Source organism: Artibeus jamaicensis, unplaced genomic scaffold, assembly GCF_021234435.1.
Source record: "Artibeus jamaicensis isolate MK-2021 breed Jamaican fruit bat unplaced genomic scaffold, CSHL_Jam_final scaffold_916, whole genome shotgun sequence".
Taxonomy (NCBI): domain Eukaryota; kingdom Metazoa; phylum Chordata; class Mammalia; order Chiroptera; family Phyllostomidae; genus Artibeus; species Artibeus jamaicensis.
Genome location: NW_026522059.1, coordinates 55,683,478 through 55,698,517, shown reverse-complemented (window position 1 = coordinate 55,698,517; position 15,040 = coordinate 55,683,478). Strand labels below are relative to the sequence as shown.

Below are 15,040 nucleotides of genomic sequence, written 5' to 3'. Positions count from 1 at the left end.
CAATTACCGAGGGGGAGAAGGGGAGTGTGCAAATATAGCCACAAGATATTAAATAGGATTCAAAAACAGTGCAAAATTTAAATAAAATTTAAACACAATTTATTCAATATTTACTGAACATCTACTTCTAGCCAATATTAGGAACTGATGACTGAATGGTGAGATATCCAGCTGGTCCCTGCCCCTCACGATGGTTTTAGTCTAAAACAGCACAAATTAAACTCTACACACCATCATCCTTCTGCACAAAAAAACCCCTACTCTGATTGAACCTAGCTACCTGCTTCTTCCATACCTGTGCCAAACACTGCTGGCAGAAAAATGCATTAGGAGGGAGGATCTAATAACTATCAACAATAACACTATATTTAAGCACTTATAACACCAGGCACTACTCTAAGTACTTTATACCAGTGGTTTTCAACTGGGGGGTGATTTTGTCTCTTAGAAAACATTTAGTGTGACAATAAACTCAACTATTAACTACTGAATCTAAAATAACAAAAACAAAGCAAACTAGAACAGGAACAGAATCACAGAAATGGGAGATCACACGGAGGGTTACCATCAGGGAGTGGGTAGAATGGGGAAAAGGGCACAGGGAATAAGAAGCATAATTGGTAGGTACAAAACAGACAGGAGGAGTTAAGAACAGGATAGGAAATGGAGAAGCCAAAGAACTTATATGTACAACCCATGGACATGAACTAAGGTGGGATGCAATGCTGGAGGGAATGGAAGTACTGGGTAGAGGGAGATAAAGGGGATTAAAAAATGGGGTAGCTGTAAAAGCATAATCAATAAAATATACTTAAAAAAAAAGAAAACATTTAGCAATGTCTGGAGCCTTTTTGGTAGTCATGGGTGGAAGGGGGTGCTAATGGCACCTAGTAGGTGAGGTCAGGAGTGCTATTAAATATCCTATAATGCACAGGGGCACCTGCATCCCCCCATGCCCCTCAATCCTCATGCACACACAAAACAAAGAATTATATAAGGAGCAAAGTGTCATAAGTGCTGAGGTTGAGAAACCTTGCTTTACACATATCCTTTCATTTGGTTCTCTCGACAGCCCTCTGAGGTCATTATTATTATTACCACCATTTTACAAGTTAGGAAATCAAGGTACCAAGAGAGTAAGTACTTGCTTCAGGTCTTACATCTATAAAGTAGCAGAACCAGGAATCAAATTCAGACAATTTACTCTGGAGTTCATATTCTTAATCACTACCCTGCAGTCCGCAGTGCTTCCCACGGTAGGAGACAGGTTAGAAATAAGAATCTGGAAAAGGTGTCATCTGACAGGTGTGAGAACAATTCTGGGTTGGAATGAGAGAGCTAAGAATTTTCTAGACAGCATCAGGTTGTACATTTTTTACACTAATGAAAAGTATAGTAAATGAAATTCTATAGATGAGATAAAACAAGTCCCTTCAGTAAAAAAATGGAATACAGAGACAAAACAATGCTCACAATTTGCTTATCTTCCACTGATTAGCACTATAACTTGAAAAACAGTTCCCTTTTTCTGGGATTCTGTGCCCTTAACCTGAATAAAATCGAAGTGGCCTAGATTATTTCTCTGGTCTTGAGCTAGAACCTTGAAAGGGGTTTTTGTTTTTCATAAATTTATTTCTGAGAATGGTTTTAAATGTACAGAATTATTGTGAAAAACAGTAGAGGTGCCATATACCCTCTACAGTTTCTCCTATTATTTTTTTAAAGATTTTGTTTACTTATTGTTAGAGAGGGGAAGGGAGAAAGAAAGAGGGAGAGAAACATCGATTGGTAGCCTCCTGCATACCTCCAAAATGGGGACCTGGCCAACAACCCAGGCAGGGGCCCTAACTGGGAATCGAACCAGCAACCTTTCAGTTTGCAACTTGGTGCTAAATCCACTGAGCCACACCAGCCAGGGCAGTTTCCCCAATTACTAACATCTTATATTAGTTTGACATCTTACATATGTTAATGAACTGACATTGATGCACTAACTGAAGTCCATGCTTTATGCAGATTTCCTTAGTCTTTACAATGCCCTTTTTCTACAAGATTCCATCCATCTAAGGCACTGCATTACATTTAGTCCTTAAACATTCCTTGGTTTTGATGACCTTGACAGTTTTGAGTACTGTACTAGGATATGTCTGATTTTTTACCCCTCATGATTAGACTGGAGTTATGGGGCTTGAGGAAGAAAACCACAGAGGTAAAGTTTCATTTTCATCATATTACATCAAGTGTACATATTACCAAGTATCACTGCTGAGGCCTACCTTGATCGTCTGAGTGAGGTAGTTTATCAGGTTTCTTTACTGTACTTTACTCTTTCTTTCCCTCCCCATCCTGCACTCTTCAGAAGAATGTCCCTGTGTAAAGTCCCCACTTAAGAAATGGGTGGTCATGCTCTACCTCCTTGATGACAGGGTAGCTGCATAAAATACTTGAAATTCTTCATGGGAAATCTGCCTCTTCTCCCATTTATTTAATTATTCCATCATTTATTTACATCTGTATGGGCTCATGGATATTTATTTTATACTTTGGGTTATAATCTAATACTTTTTTATTTTCCTTTTTTTATTATTTATTTTTTAAAATATATTTTATTGATTATGCCATTACAGTTGTCCCATTCATTCCCCTCTACCCTGCACACCCCTCCCACCCACATTCCCCCCTTTTAGTTCATGTCCATGTGTCACAGGTTCTTTAGTTTCTACATTTCCCATACTATTCTTGCCTCCCCATCTATTTTCTACCTACCCTTTATGCTACTTATTTCTGTACCTTCTCCCTGCTTCTCCTCCTCCCACCCCCATGTTGCTAACCCTCCATGTGATCTTCACTTCTATGGTTCTGCTCCTGATCTAACTGTCCTCTTAGTTTGCTTTTGTTTTAGGTGTGGTTCTTAATAACTGTGAGTTTGCTGACCTTTCACTGTTCATATTTTTTATCCTCTTTTTCTTAGATAAGTCCCTTTAACATTTCATATAATAAGAGCTCGGTGATGATGGACTCCTTGAATTTGATCTTATCTGAGAAGCACTTTATCTGCCCTTCCATGTTAAATGAAAGCTTTGCTGGATAGAGCAATCTTGGATGTAAGTCTTTGGATTTCATGACCTGGTACACTTCTTTCCAGCCCCATCTTGCCTGTAAGGTCTCTTTTGAGAATCAGCTGACAGTCTGATGGCAAATCCTTTGTAGGTGACTGTCCCCTTATCTCTTGCTGCTTCTAAGATTCTCTCCTTCATTTTAATCTTGGGTAATGTAATTATGATGTGCCTTGGTGTGTTCCTCCTTGGGTCTACCTTCTTTGGGACTCTGAGCTTCCTGGACTTTCTGGAAGTCTATTTCCTTTGCCAGAATCGGGAAGTTCTCCTTTATTATTTTTTTTTCAAATAAGTTTTCCACTTGTTGCTCTTCCTCTTCTCCTTCTGGTACCCCTATAATTCGGATGTTGGAACGTTTAAAGATGTCCTGGAGGTTCCTAAGCCTCTCCTCCTTTTTTTTGAATTCTTGTTTCTTCATTCTTTTGTTTGGTTGTTTCTTCCTTCTGGTCCACTCCACTGATTTTGGTCTTGTTTTCTTTCCATTACTATTGGTTCCCTGTGCATTTTGCTTAGTGTAGCCTTCATTTTTTCATCTAATTTGAGACCAAAATCAACCAGTTCTGTGAGCATCCTGATCACCAGTGCTTTAAACTGTGCATCTGATAGGTTAGCTATCTCTTGGTCACTTAGAAGTATTGGCTGTGGGACTTTGAGCTGTTCTTCTGCTTGAGCCATGCTTTGGTCTGTTTGCATCTGTTACGTATGAGGGGTGGAGGCTTAGGTGTTCACCAGGGTGGGGCAACCCAAGTAGCTGGGTTGTGATGCTGTATGTGGGGGTGGGGTCAGAGAGGGAGTAATGGCACTTGTTTCCCTCTCCCTCAGATTTCAGTCCCTTCTGCAGCTTCCTACAAGCAAATTGGGCCCTTCCAGTGCTGGTTCCAGGGTGTGTGGGCTTGAGTACATTCTAGGATCCTGTGGGTCTCCCCAATGAACTCTCCTGTGAGGCTGGGAGCCTCTCCCGGCACCTCAACCACCAAAAGTTTTCCCAGTTGGTGCTTTTAGGCTTTATTTCCCATCAATGGGGCCATGAGTTGTGCGGTCTGTCTCACTGACTGTTTTTAAACCTGTCTGGTTTATCTGTGCACGAATGTGTGTCCGCAGTCATCCAGCTGCCTTGTGAGCCTTACTGGGTTTTCCTCTCTTGCCTGCCCGGGTCACTAACCACCACTTTTTCCTGCCTGGACCCCTCTTACTGGTCTGGATGAATAGTTTGTTGTTGTCGGACTTTGGTACAGTTCAATTTTCTGTCTGTTTTGCTTGTGTTTTTGTTTCTAAATCTTTGTTGTCCTTAAATTTGGTTGTGCAAGGAGGTTCAGTGTTTCCACCTACACCTCTATCTTGGCTGGAAGTCCCTGGGGAGTCACTCTTTATTTTCTTATCCACGTTGTTTCAGCTTTAGCCTTTAGGGAGCTCTTGCACTCAGTATCCCCACCGATATGGGTATTTTTGCTTTGTCTTTAGCATTTCCTTACTTTTTGGCACAAAAATACTCCAGGTTCATCTTGTACATTTCCTGTCCCATTATTATAATCAGGCCATTTCTCCAAAGAGATCTGGTTCCCCTTATGGGTAAACAGTATTGGGAACCAAGACTTGAGAGGTAGGTGTACTTGTTACGAGGGGTACACTGAGCCTATAACTTTTCATCTAACAGAACAAGGAAATTAATGAGAATAGTACCTGTGTCCATACATTTATAAAAATATGCATATGGCCCTGGCTGGTGTGCCTCAATAGGCTGAGTGTTGGACTTGGAAAAGAAAGGTTGCCTGTTCCATTCTCAGTTAGGGCATATGCCTGAGTTGCAGGCCAAGTCCCTTTTTTGGGTCACGGAGAGACAATTGATCCATGTCTCTCTCACACATCGATGTTTCTCTCTTTTTCTCCTTCCCTTCCTCTAAAAATAATTAAAATCTTTAACAAAATATTCATCTATAAGTGGAACCTAATCAACAAAACAGGCAAGCAAACTATAACCAGAGACATTGAAATTAAGAACAATCTGACAGTAACCAGAGGGGAGGTGGGCGGAAAAGGGGAGGGGTTTTCAGGAAAATGTATAAAGGACACGTGAACAAAACCAAAGGAGGGTAGGATCAAGGGTGGGAAGTGGGGATGGCTGTGGTGGGTGAGAGTGGTGGGGGGAAAATGGAGACAAGTGTACTTTAACAACAATAAAACAAATGTGGGGGAAAATGAAATCAACCCAATAAAATTATCCTCTGGTGAGGATTTAAAAAATATGCAGATGTATTTCTATATATAGCCATCGATATCTATTTTAAGCTAAATGAGTTCATGCTGATGTTTCCAACTGAAATTCATCACCATGTAGATAATTCTAGTCTCTTCCCCAAAGAGGACTTTTTAAATAATTCTAATTATGGTGCACTGGGATCATTCCAGGACTTATCTTTTGTGACTTAAATTAATGGCTCTAGTGGTATCTGTGATAAGTCAGAGGAAAGATTCTTGAATTGGATGATAGGACATGGGTCCAGGACACCCTTTAAAAGGGGTTAAAAACTATCAATGTTTTAGGTTGCTTAACTAGTTTACTTTTCTATACACTGAGATTATTTGCCTAACTCATGGGATTGACATGAAGACGAACTGTATCAATATAGTTTTCTTAAGTATTTCTATTTAGTATTTTCTTGGGACTGCATTCAGCTGCAATAAGTTGAATGCCAATTCTGTAATAAATACTAGAGCATCTCTAACTGCACAGAAACTTCAATTCTTTAATATGACCTTTTCTCCTTTCTTTCTTTGTGATTCAAACTGGCCTCACTGCCCCTAGAAGTGTTGCAGATGTGGCTGCTGTGTCACATTTTTGTCATTAGGTGGCATACACTCAGCATTCTGGCTGGGATCTGGATGATCAACAATCTGACACTTAGAGAAAAAAAATAAAACTGGCCTCCCTCAGCATCCTGATTCACCTGCCTTCTTCTCCCTTAATCATTGAGCCCTCAAGACAGTGAGGTCCTGGCTGGCATCAAATAAACTTAGGAATCCATCAGGTGGCTAACATCAGAACCAGAGGCACTGATCAGCGACCCCTACCCTAGCATTCACCAAACAAGAGAGACCACAATCCTAACTTTTCCTTAATCACCTTGATTAATAATGACCCATGGCTTGGAAGCAATTGGGAAGCCAGGTATTGGAACATTAGCTCATCTGCTTTCTGGCTTGGACCACTTTCTAAAAACAAACCCTTACTTTACTTTCCTTGCTGCAAACTTGTTTATGACTTACTGGGCTTTGATACAAGCAGGCAAGCAGACTCCCTAGTACGGTAATGCATCTTTCCTGTTACCATTCAAAACGCCAAGGGCAGTCTTCTCTATGTCTTTGTTCATCATTTACGGGCAGCAGATTTCATTGACTGTTACTATCATTCTGAACCCTACAATACTGAGCAGCAGGCCAAAAGCGGTTTAAGTAGCTCACAAATTAACAGAAAACACCGAGGCCTAGATCACTTGGAGATCACAATGACTGCAGACTGCCATATGAGAAATACCTGAGTCGAAAGAAAAAAAATATTATGCCAACAAGACAAAAGGAATTGAACACTGGGTTGGGTGCGATTTTGTACATTTGAACTCATTTAATCCTGTATCAACTCTAAACAGGGTCTTATTCCTACTTTTCTCAGAAAAACTTAGAATCGTAGAAAAACTGAGGAGCTGACAATAGGCGGATGCAAAATTCCAGCAAACAGTTCAGTCACGCCTTTTGTGCCGATCCCTCAGGGGGTCAGCGCGGCAAACTAGGCCTCGGCCGGCCGCCCGCCCACCGCGTACCCGGCACTCACCCTCGGCGCTGTCGCGCGTCCGGTGGAAGTCCTCGGAGCGGTCGTCTCGGAAAGCTCGGCAGAGAGAGAGGCAGAGGAAATCCAGCATCCAGCCACCAGCTACCGCCTCGACCTCCGCCACCGTGTCCGCATCCTTCTCTTCCTCCGGGGCCCCCATCTCAGCCTGACACTCGAGCAGTTCCTGGCATTCGAATGACTCCTCATTATCGTTCGCCCTTTCCCACAGCAGCTCCTCCGAGGGTCCCGCATCCTCCCCGTCTGCACGCCCCCGGGAGCTAGGAGACCCTCCGGCACTACAACCCGCCATATTCCAACACTGGCGCGGGTTTTGCTGCTTTGAACACTGAGCGACGATTGGCTTGTGGTGGAGGGAGGGGGGTGGTGCCACGGCAGACTCTTCCGCTGGGGATTCACCAATCACACCTCCAGGGTGGGCTAGCGGCTCGAGCCTGATTTTCGATTGGCCTAGACTTGTCTTGCGTGGGGAAGTTAATTTCCTGTCACTAGAGCGCCGGGCTTTTTTTGGTAAAAGAGGTAACTCCAGGGTGGGAGCCGGGAGACAAGCCTAAGACCTGAGTGATTGGAACTGACTCTGTTATTCTAATACTTTAGACCCTAGTATTCACCTAACACTCTACTACGCGAACCCAAACCAAAACTGTTAAGACTGTTTTATATTCGTGCTTCTCCAACGTTAATGTGCATCAGAATAACCCCCCAGGACTTGTTAAACACAAGTTGCGGGGCTTCACCCAAGTATCAGTTCTATAGGTCTGGCTGGCTTCGGGTCCCCGAATTGGCAATTCCAACAAGTTCCCAGGTGATGCTGCGGGAGCTTGTCAGGGGACTACATTTTGATAATCACTACGCTAGAAAAGAAACAAGCTCTACAATGCAGCTTATTCTGAACTTTGAAATTTATCTACAATTTGGTGGTGGTGGGGAGGATGGTTATATTGTGTTTCTCTATGTAGGTGATAGTACACGAGTTTATTCACTTTATGGAAATTCACTAAGCGTGATTTATACACTTTTCAATAATGTGTGTCACATTCGAATAAAAAGTTTACCTTAAAAACCTTACTGTTTATAACACAGCCAACATTATCAAAGCCTTTATGTGTTTTGAATGTACACATTATTGCCTCAAGGCTATAATTTAAATGTTGAGTCATTAAAGCACTTTATTATAGCCATTAAGAAGTCTTAGGTTGGGCCCTGGCCTGGTAGCTCAGTGGTTTGGAGCACTGTCCCCATACACCCATACACCAAGGTTCAGGTTCAGTCGCGGTCAGGGCACATACACGGTCATGGCACATACACGAATCACCTAATGCACAATCAGTTAAAAAATAGAATGCCTAGGTTGAAATGTCTTCTACCTGTTACCCACAAGCTATGTGCCTTAGACAAATTATGCCTCACTTTTTTCTTCTGTGTATTAGGCACAATACTAAAGCCCCCATCATTGGCTTATGGGGAGGATTAAAGGGCTTAATAAATGGAAAGAGTTTAGAAGGAAGCCAGGAATATAGTAAGTGCTCCATTAATACTAGCTGAACAAACAGGACATCTGTGCTACCTGAAAAGAGGGTGATGAGTGAGAAGGGATGCATTCTTCAGGCTCTAACGGTCCCATAGAAAGTCCCATTTTTAAACAACACAGAGGAATAGGGTCTAAGGGAGTGAGGGTTAAGGTGCATTATGAACATAGCAAAGAAACCCCAGGTTTCCAAAGTGAAACTTTTTTTTTTTGTCATGCAAGGCTCTCAAATGGGGCCTGCTTCTTCCTTTCCTCCATGCCTCCTCTTCTTCTTTCCAGTAGGGAGTTAAGGGATTTTCTTAAGTATGTCAACCAATTCATTAAAAGCCATCAAGTAAACATGGCATATTTTTCTGTGGTTTCAACTTACTGAAAAATTTAGGGAAGTGAAACATTTTTTCAATTATGTATAATGAAGTAGAATTTTTAAATGCATATTTTGACTAGGATTTGATCATAATAATTAACAAAATTTGTGTTTAGGGTTACTTCTAGCTATATACTGCATTCTCTGGCCTCTTCCCTTACTGGTATTTTGCTGAAGGGAAATTAAGAAACTGGACTATTTGGGTGGGTCTAAAAGTTATTTTAAAATTCCATCCCAGCAGAAGGTCAGTAATGTAGAGTTTTATTGGGTTGTGGGCCAGAAAAAAAGGCCTGGAGTAGGAGGTCTTTTATTTTTAAAAAATGTAATTTTTAAACCTGCCCATCAGGATAGATGGCAGTTATTCTCCTGAAATAGTTTGACATTGCTTTCATCAGAAAACTCAACTGTGATTAGTGTGACCAGATGCAATAAAACTTATAATATATGAAGTTCCAATAACACTTTAGCCATATATATTTTAATTTAGTGGCATGATAGATAAATCAAACATATAGCACTTCAGTAAAATTTGTATGTATTTGGTAAACACTCTGTGATGGGGAATTTTTTTTTGGCAGAAAAGTTGTAAGGTATCATTCCTTTCATGATTGCTTTTAAGGAAGCAGATACTAGTAGGTCAAGGTAAATGAAGGGGTGGGTGAAAGGAATAATCTTGAGTTTGATGATTTTGAAAGTCACCCTTTGGGTAAAATTAGGAAATTATATGTCTTGCAAACTTGAATTTATACAGAGAGATGTGGTCAGATTACTGGGGAGGAGCAGAGAGGGTCCATAGGAGGAGGTGTCCCAAGGCAATGATAAACAGTCTGGGAAGGGGTTGGCTGAGAAGCTGAATGTCTCCTGTGTGCAAGGAATTATGGGCCAGAAGACTTAAACAGAAGGAGGGCAGAGACTGTCTCTCTTTCTTCTCCTTGAGGATGCTTGGATGATTCTGCTGTACTCACCTATGTTTCCCAAAGGATGGTATTTTAAATGAGAAAAGGAACTCTGAGAATAGTCTAGGATTGGTCTGGCCTGGAAAGGGTGGCAAAGTTATTTTTCTTTGGGGGTTCTAGAGGGAATGGTCTCTGGGGCAGGGGCGTGCCATTCTTCCAAAATTGTGTAGCTTTTGTGTCTTATGTTGTTTTAGTTTGTAAACTAACCTTATGGAAATTAGATACCGTATTTTGCTGTGTATAATGCACTTTAGTACATGAGTTAGTACGTGGGTAGTACTAATTCTGTATCTATAAAAATGTTTTTCATTCTTTTATTTATGCTTATGCATTAAAAGTGCAACTCTAGAAAGCAATAGTGATATCCATATGCAAAATAATACCCTGGAATACAATAATTGATTTTGTTTCTAAATATAAAGCAATAAAAAAGTGAATTAAAAAATTAAAATAAAAGATTTTTTTCCTGAAAGTTTGGGCCCAAAATGTGGATGCACATTATACATGAGAGCACATTATATATGGCAAAATATGGTAATTAAAAACTAACAGGGCAAATGATAGAGGAACTGAAGAGTTAAAAATTTTAGCCTTAATTGATAGGCTTAAGTGATTTAAAGCTGGAACTGAAGAGTTAAAGATTTTAGCCTCGGTGCGGGCGATTAGAGCCGTTGCGCCCCTTCGGCGGACGCGCGGCGGGGGGAGGTTGGGCCAGGGTTCCAAACCCAGGATTGGACCTAGTGAGCAGCCCACCGGGTGAGTGACTACGGAGGAGTCAGTGGGGGAGGCGGTGGCAGCGAGTTGACTGTGGGTGCCCGGTTACGCGGGGTGAGGGAGTGAGCGGGGACTGGCGGCAGCGCCATTTCCCCCCGCTCTGACCACGCCCCCACATACAGCGTCACAACCAAGCGACCTGGGACTCCAAGGCGCCGCTTCTCTCACTTAAAGGGCCAGAACAGACCAAAAATGTCGCAGGGGGACCTCAAAGTCCCGGAGATAAATCTAAGTGACAAAGAAATAGCAAATCTCTCAGACGCACAGTTTAAAACACTGGTCGTCAGCTTCCTCACAGATCTGGTGGACTATAGCCACAAATTAGAGAAACATATGAAGGCTAAATTAAGGGAAATGAATGGAATTCCACAGGAAACCCATAGAGATGAAAAAAAAACTGGGACTCAACTCAATGGAGTAAACCAGAAGGAAGAAAAAAATGATCAATCAGAAAGGAATGAAGAAATAAGAATTCAGAAAAATGAGGAGAAGCTTAGGAACTTCCAGGACATCTATAAACGCTCCAATATCCGAATTATAGGGGTACCAGAAGGGGGAAAGACACAACCACCAGTGGAAAAACTATTTGAACAAATAATAAAAGAAAATTTCCCCAATCTGGCAAAGGAAACAGACTTCCAAGAAATCCAAGAAGCCCAGAGAGTACCAAAAAAGTTGGACTCAAGAAGGAACACACCAAGGCATATCATAATTACATTAGCCAAAATTAAAACGAAGGAGAGAATCCTGGAAGCAGCAAGAGCTAAGGGGACAATCACCTACAAAGGAGTCCCCATCAGGCTGTCAGCAGATTTCTCAAAAGAGACCTTACAGGCAAGAAGGGGCTGGAAAGAAATATTCCAAGTCATGAAAACTAAAGACCTACAACCAAGATTGCTCTACCCAGCAAAACTTTCATTTAGAACGGAAGGACAGATAAGGTGCTTCTCAGATTTCTTTTTAGAATATAAAAAAGAAAAAACCACACAAAAACAAAAAAAAAAAAAAAAAAAAAAAGAAAAAAGGGAGGGGGGAAGGAGAAGGAAAAAAAAAAAGGTAAGGAGAGGGGGGGGGGGGGGGGGGGGGGGGGGGGAAGGAAAAAAAGAAAGAAGAGGAAAAAAGGGAGGGAAAAATATGAAAAAAAAAAAAAAAGGAAAAAATAAAAAAGAAGAGGGGGGGGGGGGGGGGGGGGGGGGAGAGCAAAACAAAAAAAAAAAAAAAAAGATTTTAGCCTCAATTGATAGGCTTAACTGACTAATGCATGTGGAAAACTGTTATTCCAAAATTGTGTAGCTTTTGCATAAACACTCCTTTCCTTTTTCACCTCTGCTTTCAGAATTTTGGACTGGAGGACTTAGGACTGGAGGCCCACCTCTTCTTTCTCTCTGAGAATTAAAGTTAAATAATTAAAGAATTAAAGCTCCCATGCACATCAACTTTTGCTTTTAAGTGCCTAGCTGTATGAAGGCAGCACTGGGTCCTTCCATTTAATGACTTGGGATGTCATAGCACATTCAATTATTCTTCCTCACAAGAAGATTATTTCAAATGGAAAAAGATAATTTTACCTTGTTTAAAAGAAGATAACTGTCCAGGCGGTGCCAAGTCACAGGCATCTCTTGAGACAACTAGCACAAGCAAGAGGAAGCCCCATCACAAGAAACAAAATTATGAATGAGCTAGGGTACCCTGCCACCAACAGTAACATTGGCCCCACCACATACACACAATCCATGTGCAGGAAGGTAACAAGAAGTACTGAGCCTTGGGGCTGGAGGTGGGTAACTTCTCCTGGAGCTTGGAGTGTTGTACTTGCAAAACAAGAATTATTGATGTTGCCTGAAAAGCATCTGACAATGAATGAACTCTAGCAAAGAATTGCATGGTGCTCACTGACAGCACACCTGGTACAGACAGTGGTACCCATCCCACTGGTCACTGCCCCTGGGGGCCAGGCTGACTCCTGAGGAGGAAGAGATTTTAAACAAAAAACGATCAAAGAATATTCAGAAGAAATATGATAAAAGGAAAGAGAATGCAAAAATCAGCAGTCTTCTAGAAGAGCAGTTTCAGCAGGGTAAGCTTTAAGACTTAGGCCAATGTGGCCGTGCAGATGGTTCTGTGCTAAAGGGCAAGGAGCTGGGGTTCTAGCTGAGGAAAATCAGGATTTGGGAAGACAAATAAATCCTCTTTTCTCCTATCTTAGCTCGTGATAAAGGTGTTTGATAGATAGATAGATAGATAGATAGATAATTGACTGATGAGAGAAATTATTTAGATTTATTTCAGGTCCCAGTTGTTGGAGTCAGGAATAAATCTGAGTTTTTCTTATGCCAAAGGACCATGAGGTTTTCCTTGAAAGAGAATACTCAATCTGTGGTCCGTGAAATTTCTGAATAAAGAGAGCCACTCTCTGCACCCTTTGGGCCTGGCTGGAGTCTTGGAAAACCATAAGGAGAGGAGCTTGGTAGAGTTCAAGTGCATCAGCATTGGCAGGCAATTGACTTAAAGGGGTGCTACATGTGGTTCTTAGAATTCTTGATAAATCTCATCTACATATCATGGTTCAGAGCAGAGTCAGACTGGGCTTGTCTCCTGTCCCACTACTTAGTAGCGGTGTTACCAAAGCAAACTAGTGAATATCTTTATGCCTTGATTTCCTTCTCTGTACAATGAAGGTGACCACAGAAGTTTCTCATGCAGTTGCTGTGAGGATGAAATGACTTAAAGAAATCACTTAAAAGGGCATCTGGCATATCGTAAGTGCTGGATAATATTAGCTCCTACTGATTTTCTCCATTGTGCTGATTTTCAAATGTTTTTGTACAGAATCCTTTTGACAAACTTTATCTTCCTATTTCCATTATGAGTAATCATATTTTATTCATCATTTTAAATCTCAAAGTTTTGTTTTTATATCCCCAAGGGATGGGGGCATCATCTCTCTAACAGGCCAATTGGAACAGTAGAAAAGTGTAAAATTTCAGAAAAAGTATAAATTTCAGAAAGGTATATATATTATGGATATTTGTAATTCCATTTATGTAAAAATTTAACACTTGCAACACAATATCTTTTATTATATATAAATATATTCATATGAAGGAGAAGTATATTCATGAGAAAGATGAACACCAATAGTGCCACCTTGAGAGGGGAGGAGGGAACTATTTTCAAATGTATGAGGTGGTATGCCCCACTAAAATCGAATTATTTTCTGGAGGGTGGGCCCCTCACAGGCTTCCCCTACTAGGTGAGTGTTCTAGGAACCCATCTATAACACTGTAACAGCTGCTGTTGTGAGAGGCTGCGTTCAACTCCAGTGAATTTTTTTGAAGATCCTTTCAATGTGCATTTGCCCAAGCCGCACTGAGTGTTCAGTAATTTTTGACCCAAATCAGCATGACCCTCATGCCCCACCCTCCCTATTCACTCAATTTCACCCCAGGCAACTTATTTTTTGTTACCCCAGATGAAAAAAGTCCTCGAAGGAAAACGTTTTGCTGATGTGGAAGAGGTGAAACAAAAACAGCAAAAGCACTAAAAGGCATCAAAATTGATGAGTTCAAAACTGTTTTGAGCAGTGGAAAAAAACATCTTGATAGGTGTATTGCATTAAGTGGAGAGTACTTTGAAAATGACTGAAGTTTGAACATGTCAAAATATATACACATTTTTTTACAAATAAATTCCAGTTGTCTTTGGGTCCCCCCTCATATATATTGCCTTACTAAGAAAAAAGACCCGAGGTAAATATGGCAACATGTTAAGATTTGATAAGGTTGGGTGGTGGGTATTTGTTTATTCTATATTCCTTATAATTTATAAGTTTGAAATATTGCATTAAATCTTTTCAAAAAAATTATTGATGCTAGAGAGAAAGGAAGAGAAGGAGGGAGAAAGAAACAAACATTGACTTATTGTTTGACTTAATGCATCTTTTGCTGTGTATGATGTACATTTTTGCCCAATTTTTTGAGAGAAAAATAAGGACTCACTTTATACATGAGTAGTACTAATTCCATATCTATATAAATGTTTTTTTAAGATTTTTATTTAAAAAATTGAATTTTACTTTTATTTATTTTTTATTATATTTTATGGATCATGATATTACAGTTGTCCCATTTCCCCCTCTTTATTCCCCTCCACCCTGCTCACCCCTCCCACCCACATTCCCCCCTTTTAGTTCATGTCCATGGGTCATACATATAAATTCTTTGGCTTCTCCATTTCCTATACTATTTTCAACCTCCCCCTGTCTATTCTGTACCTACCATTTATGCTACTTATTCTCTGTACCTCTCCCCCTCTCTCCCCCTTCCATTCCCTCACTGATAACCCTCCATGTCATCTTCATTTCTGTGATTCTGTTCCTGTTCTAGTTGTTTGCTTAGTTTGTTTTTGGTTTTGTTTAGATGTGGTTTTTAATAACTATGAGTTTGCTGTCATTTAACT

General features: G+C 40.8%; 1 protein-coding gene, 1 non-coding gene and 1 pseudogene across 4 annotated transcripts in view; 2 read left to right on the top strand and 1 right to left on the bottom strand.

The window, feature by feature from the left end:
• TERF1 (telomeric repeat binding factor 1) overlaps window positions 1–7,278 on the bottom strand; it is a 40,199-nt gene extending 32,921 nt beyond the window's left edge. For all 3 annotated transcript variants that reach the window (XM_053661221.1, XM_037136323.2, XM_037136324.2), the window contains exon 1: window positions 6,943–7,278. In XM_053661221.1, the coding sequence (XP_053517196.1) occupies window positions 6,943–7,249 (307 nt within the window). In that variant the 5' untranslated portion in view covers window positions 7,250–7,278. The remainder of the gene's footprint in view (window positions 1–6,942) is intronic.
• Window positions 5,909–5,981, top strand: LOC119042581 (small nucleolar RNA SNORA17). Its single transcript, XR_005081254.1, has one exon. It is a non-coding gene; the product is annotated as a small nucleolar RNA SNORA17 (small nucleolar RNA).
• A 2,178-nt stretch (window positions 7,279–9,456) lies between the features above and the next one.
• LOC119042572 (40S ribosomal protein S8-like) lies at window positions 9,457–12,766 on the top strand (annotated as a pseudogene).
• Window positions 12,767–15,040: the final 2,274 nt, after the last annotated feature.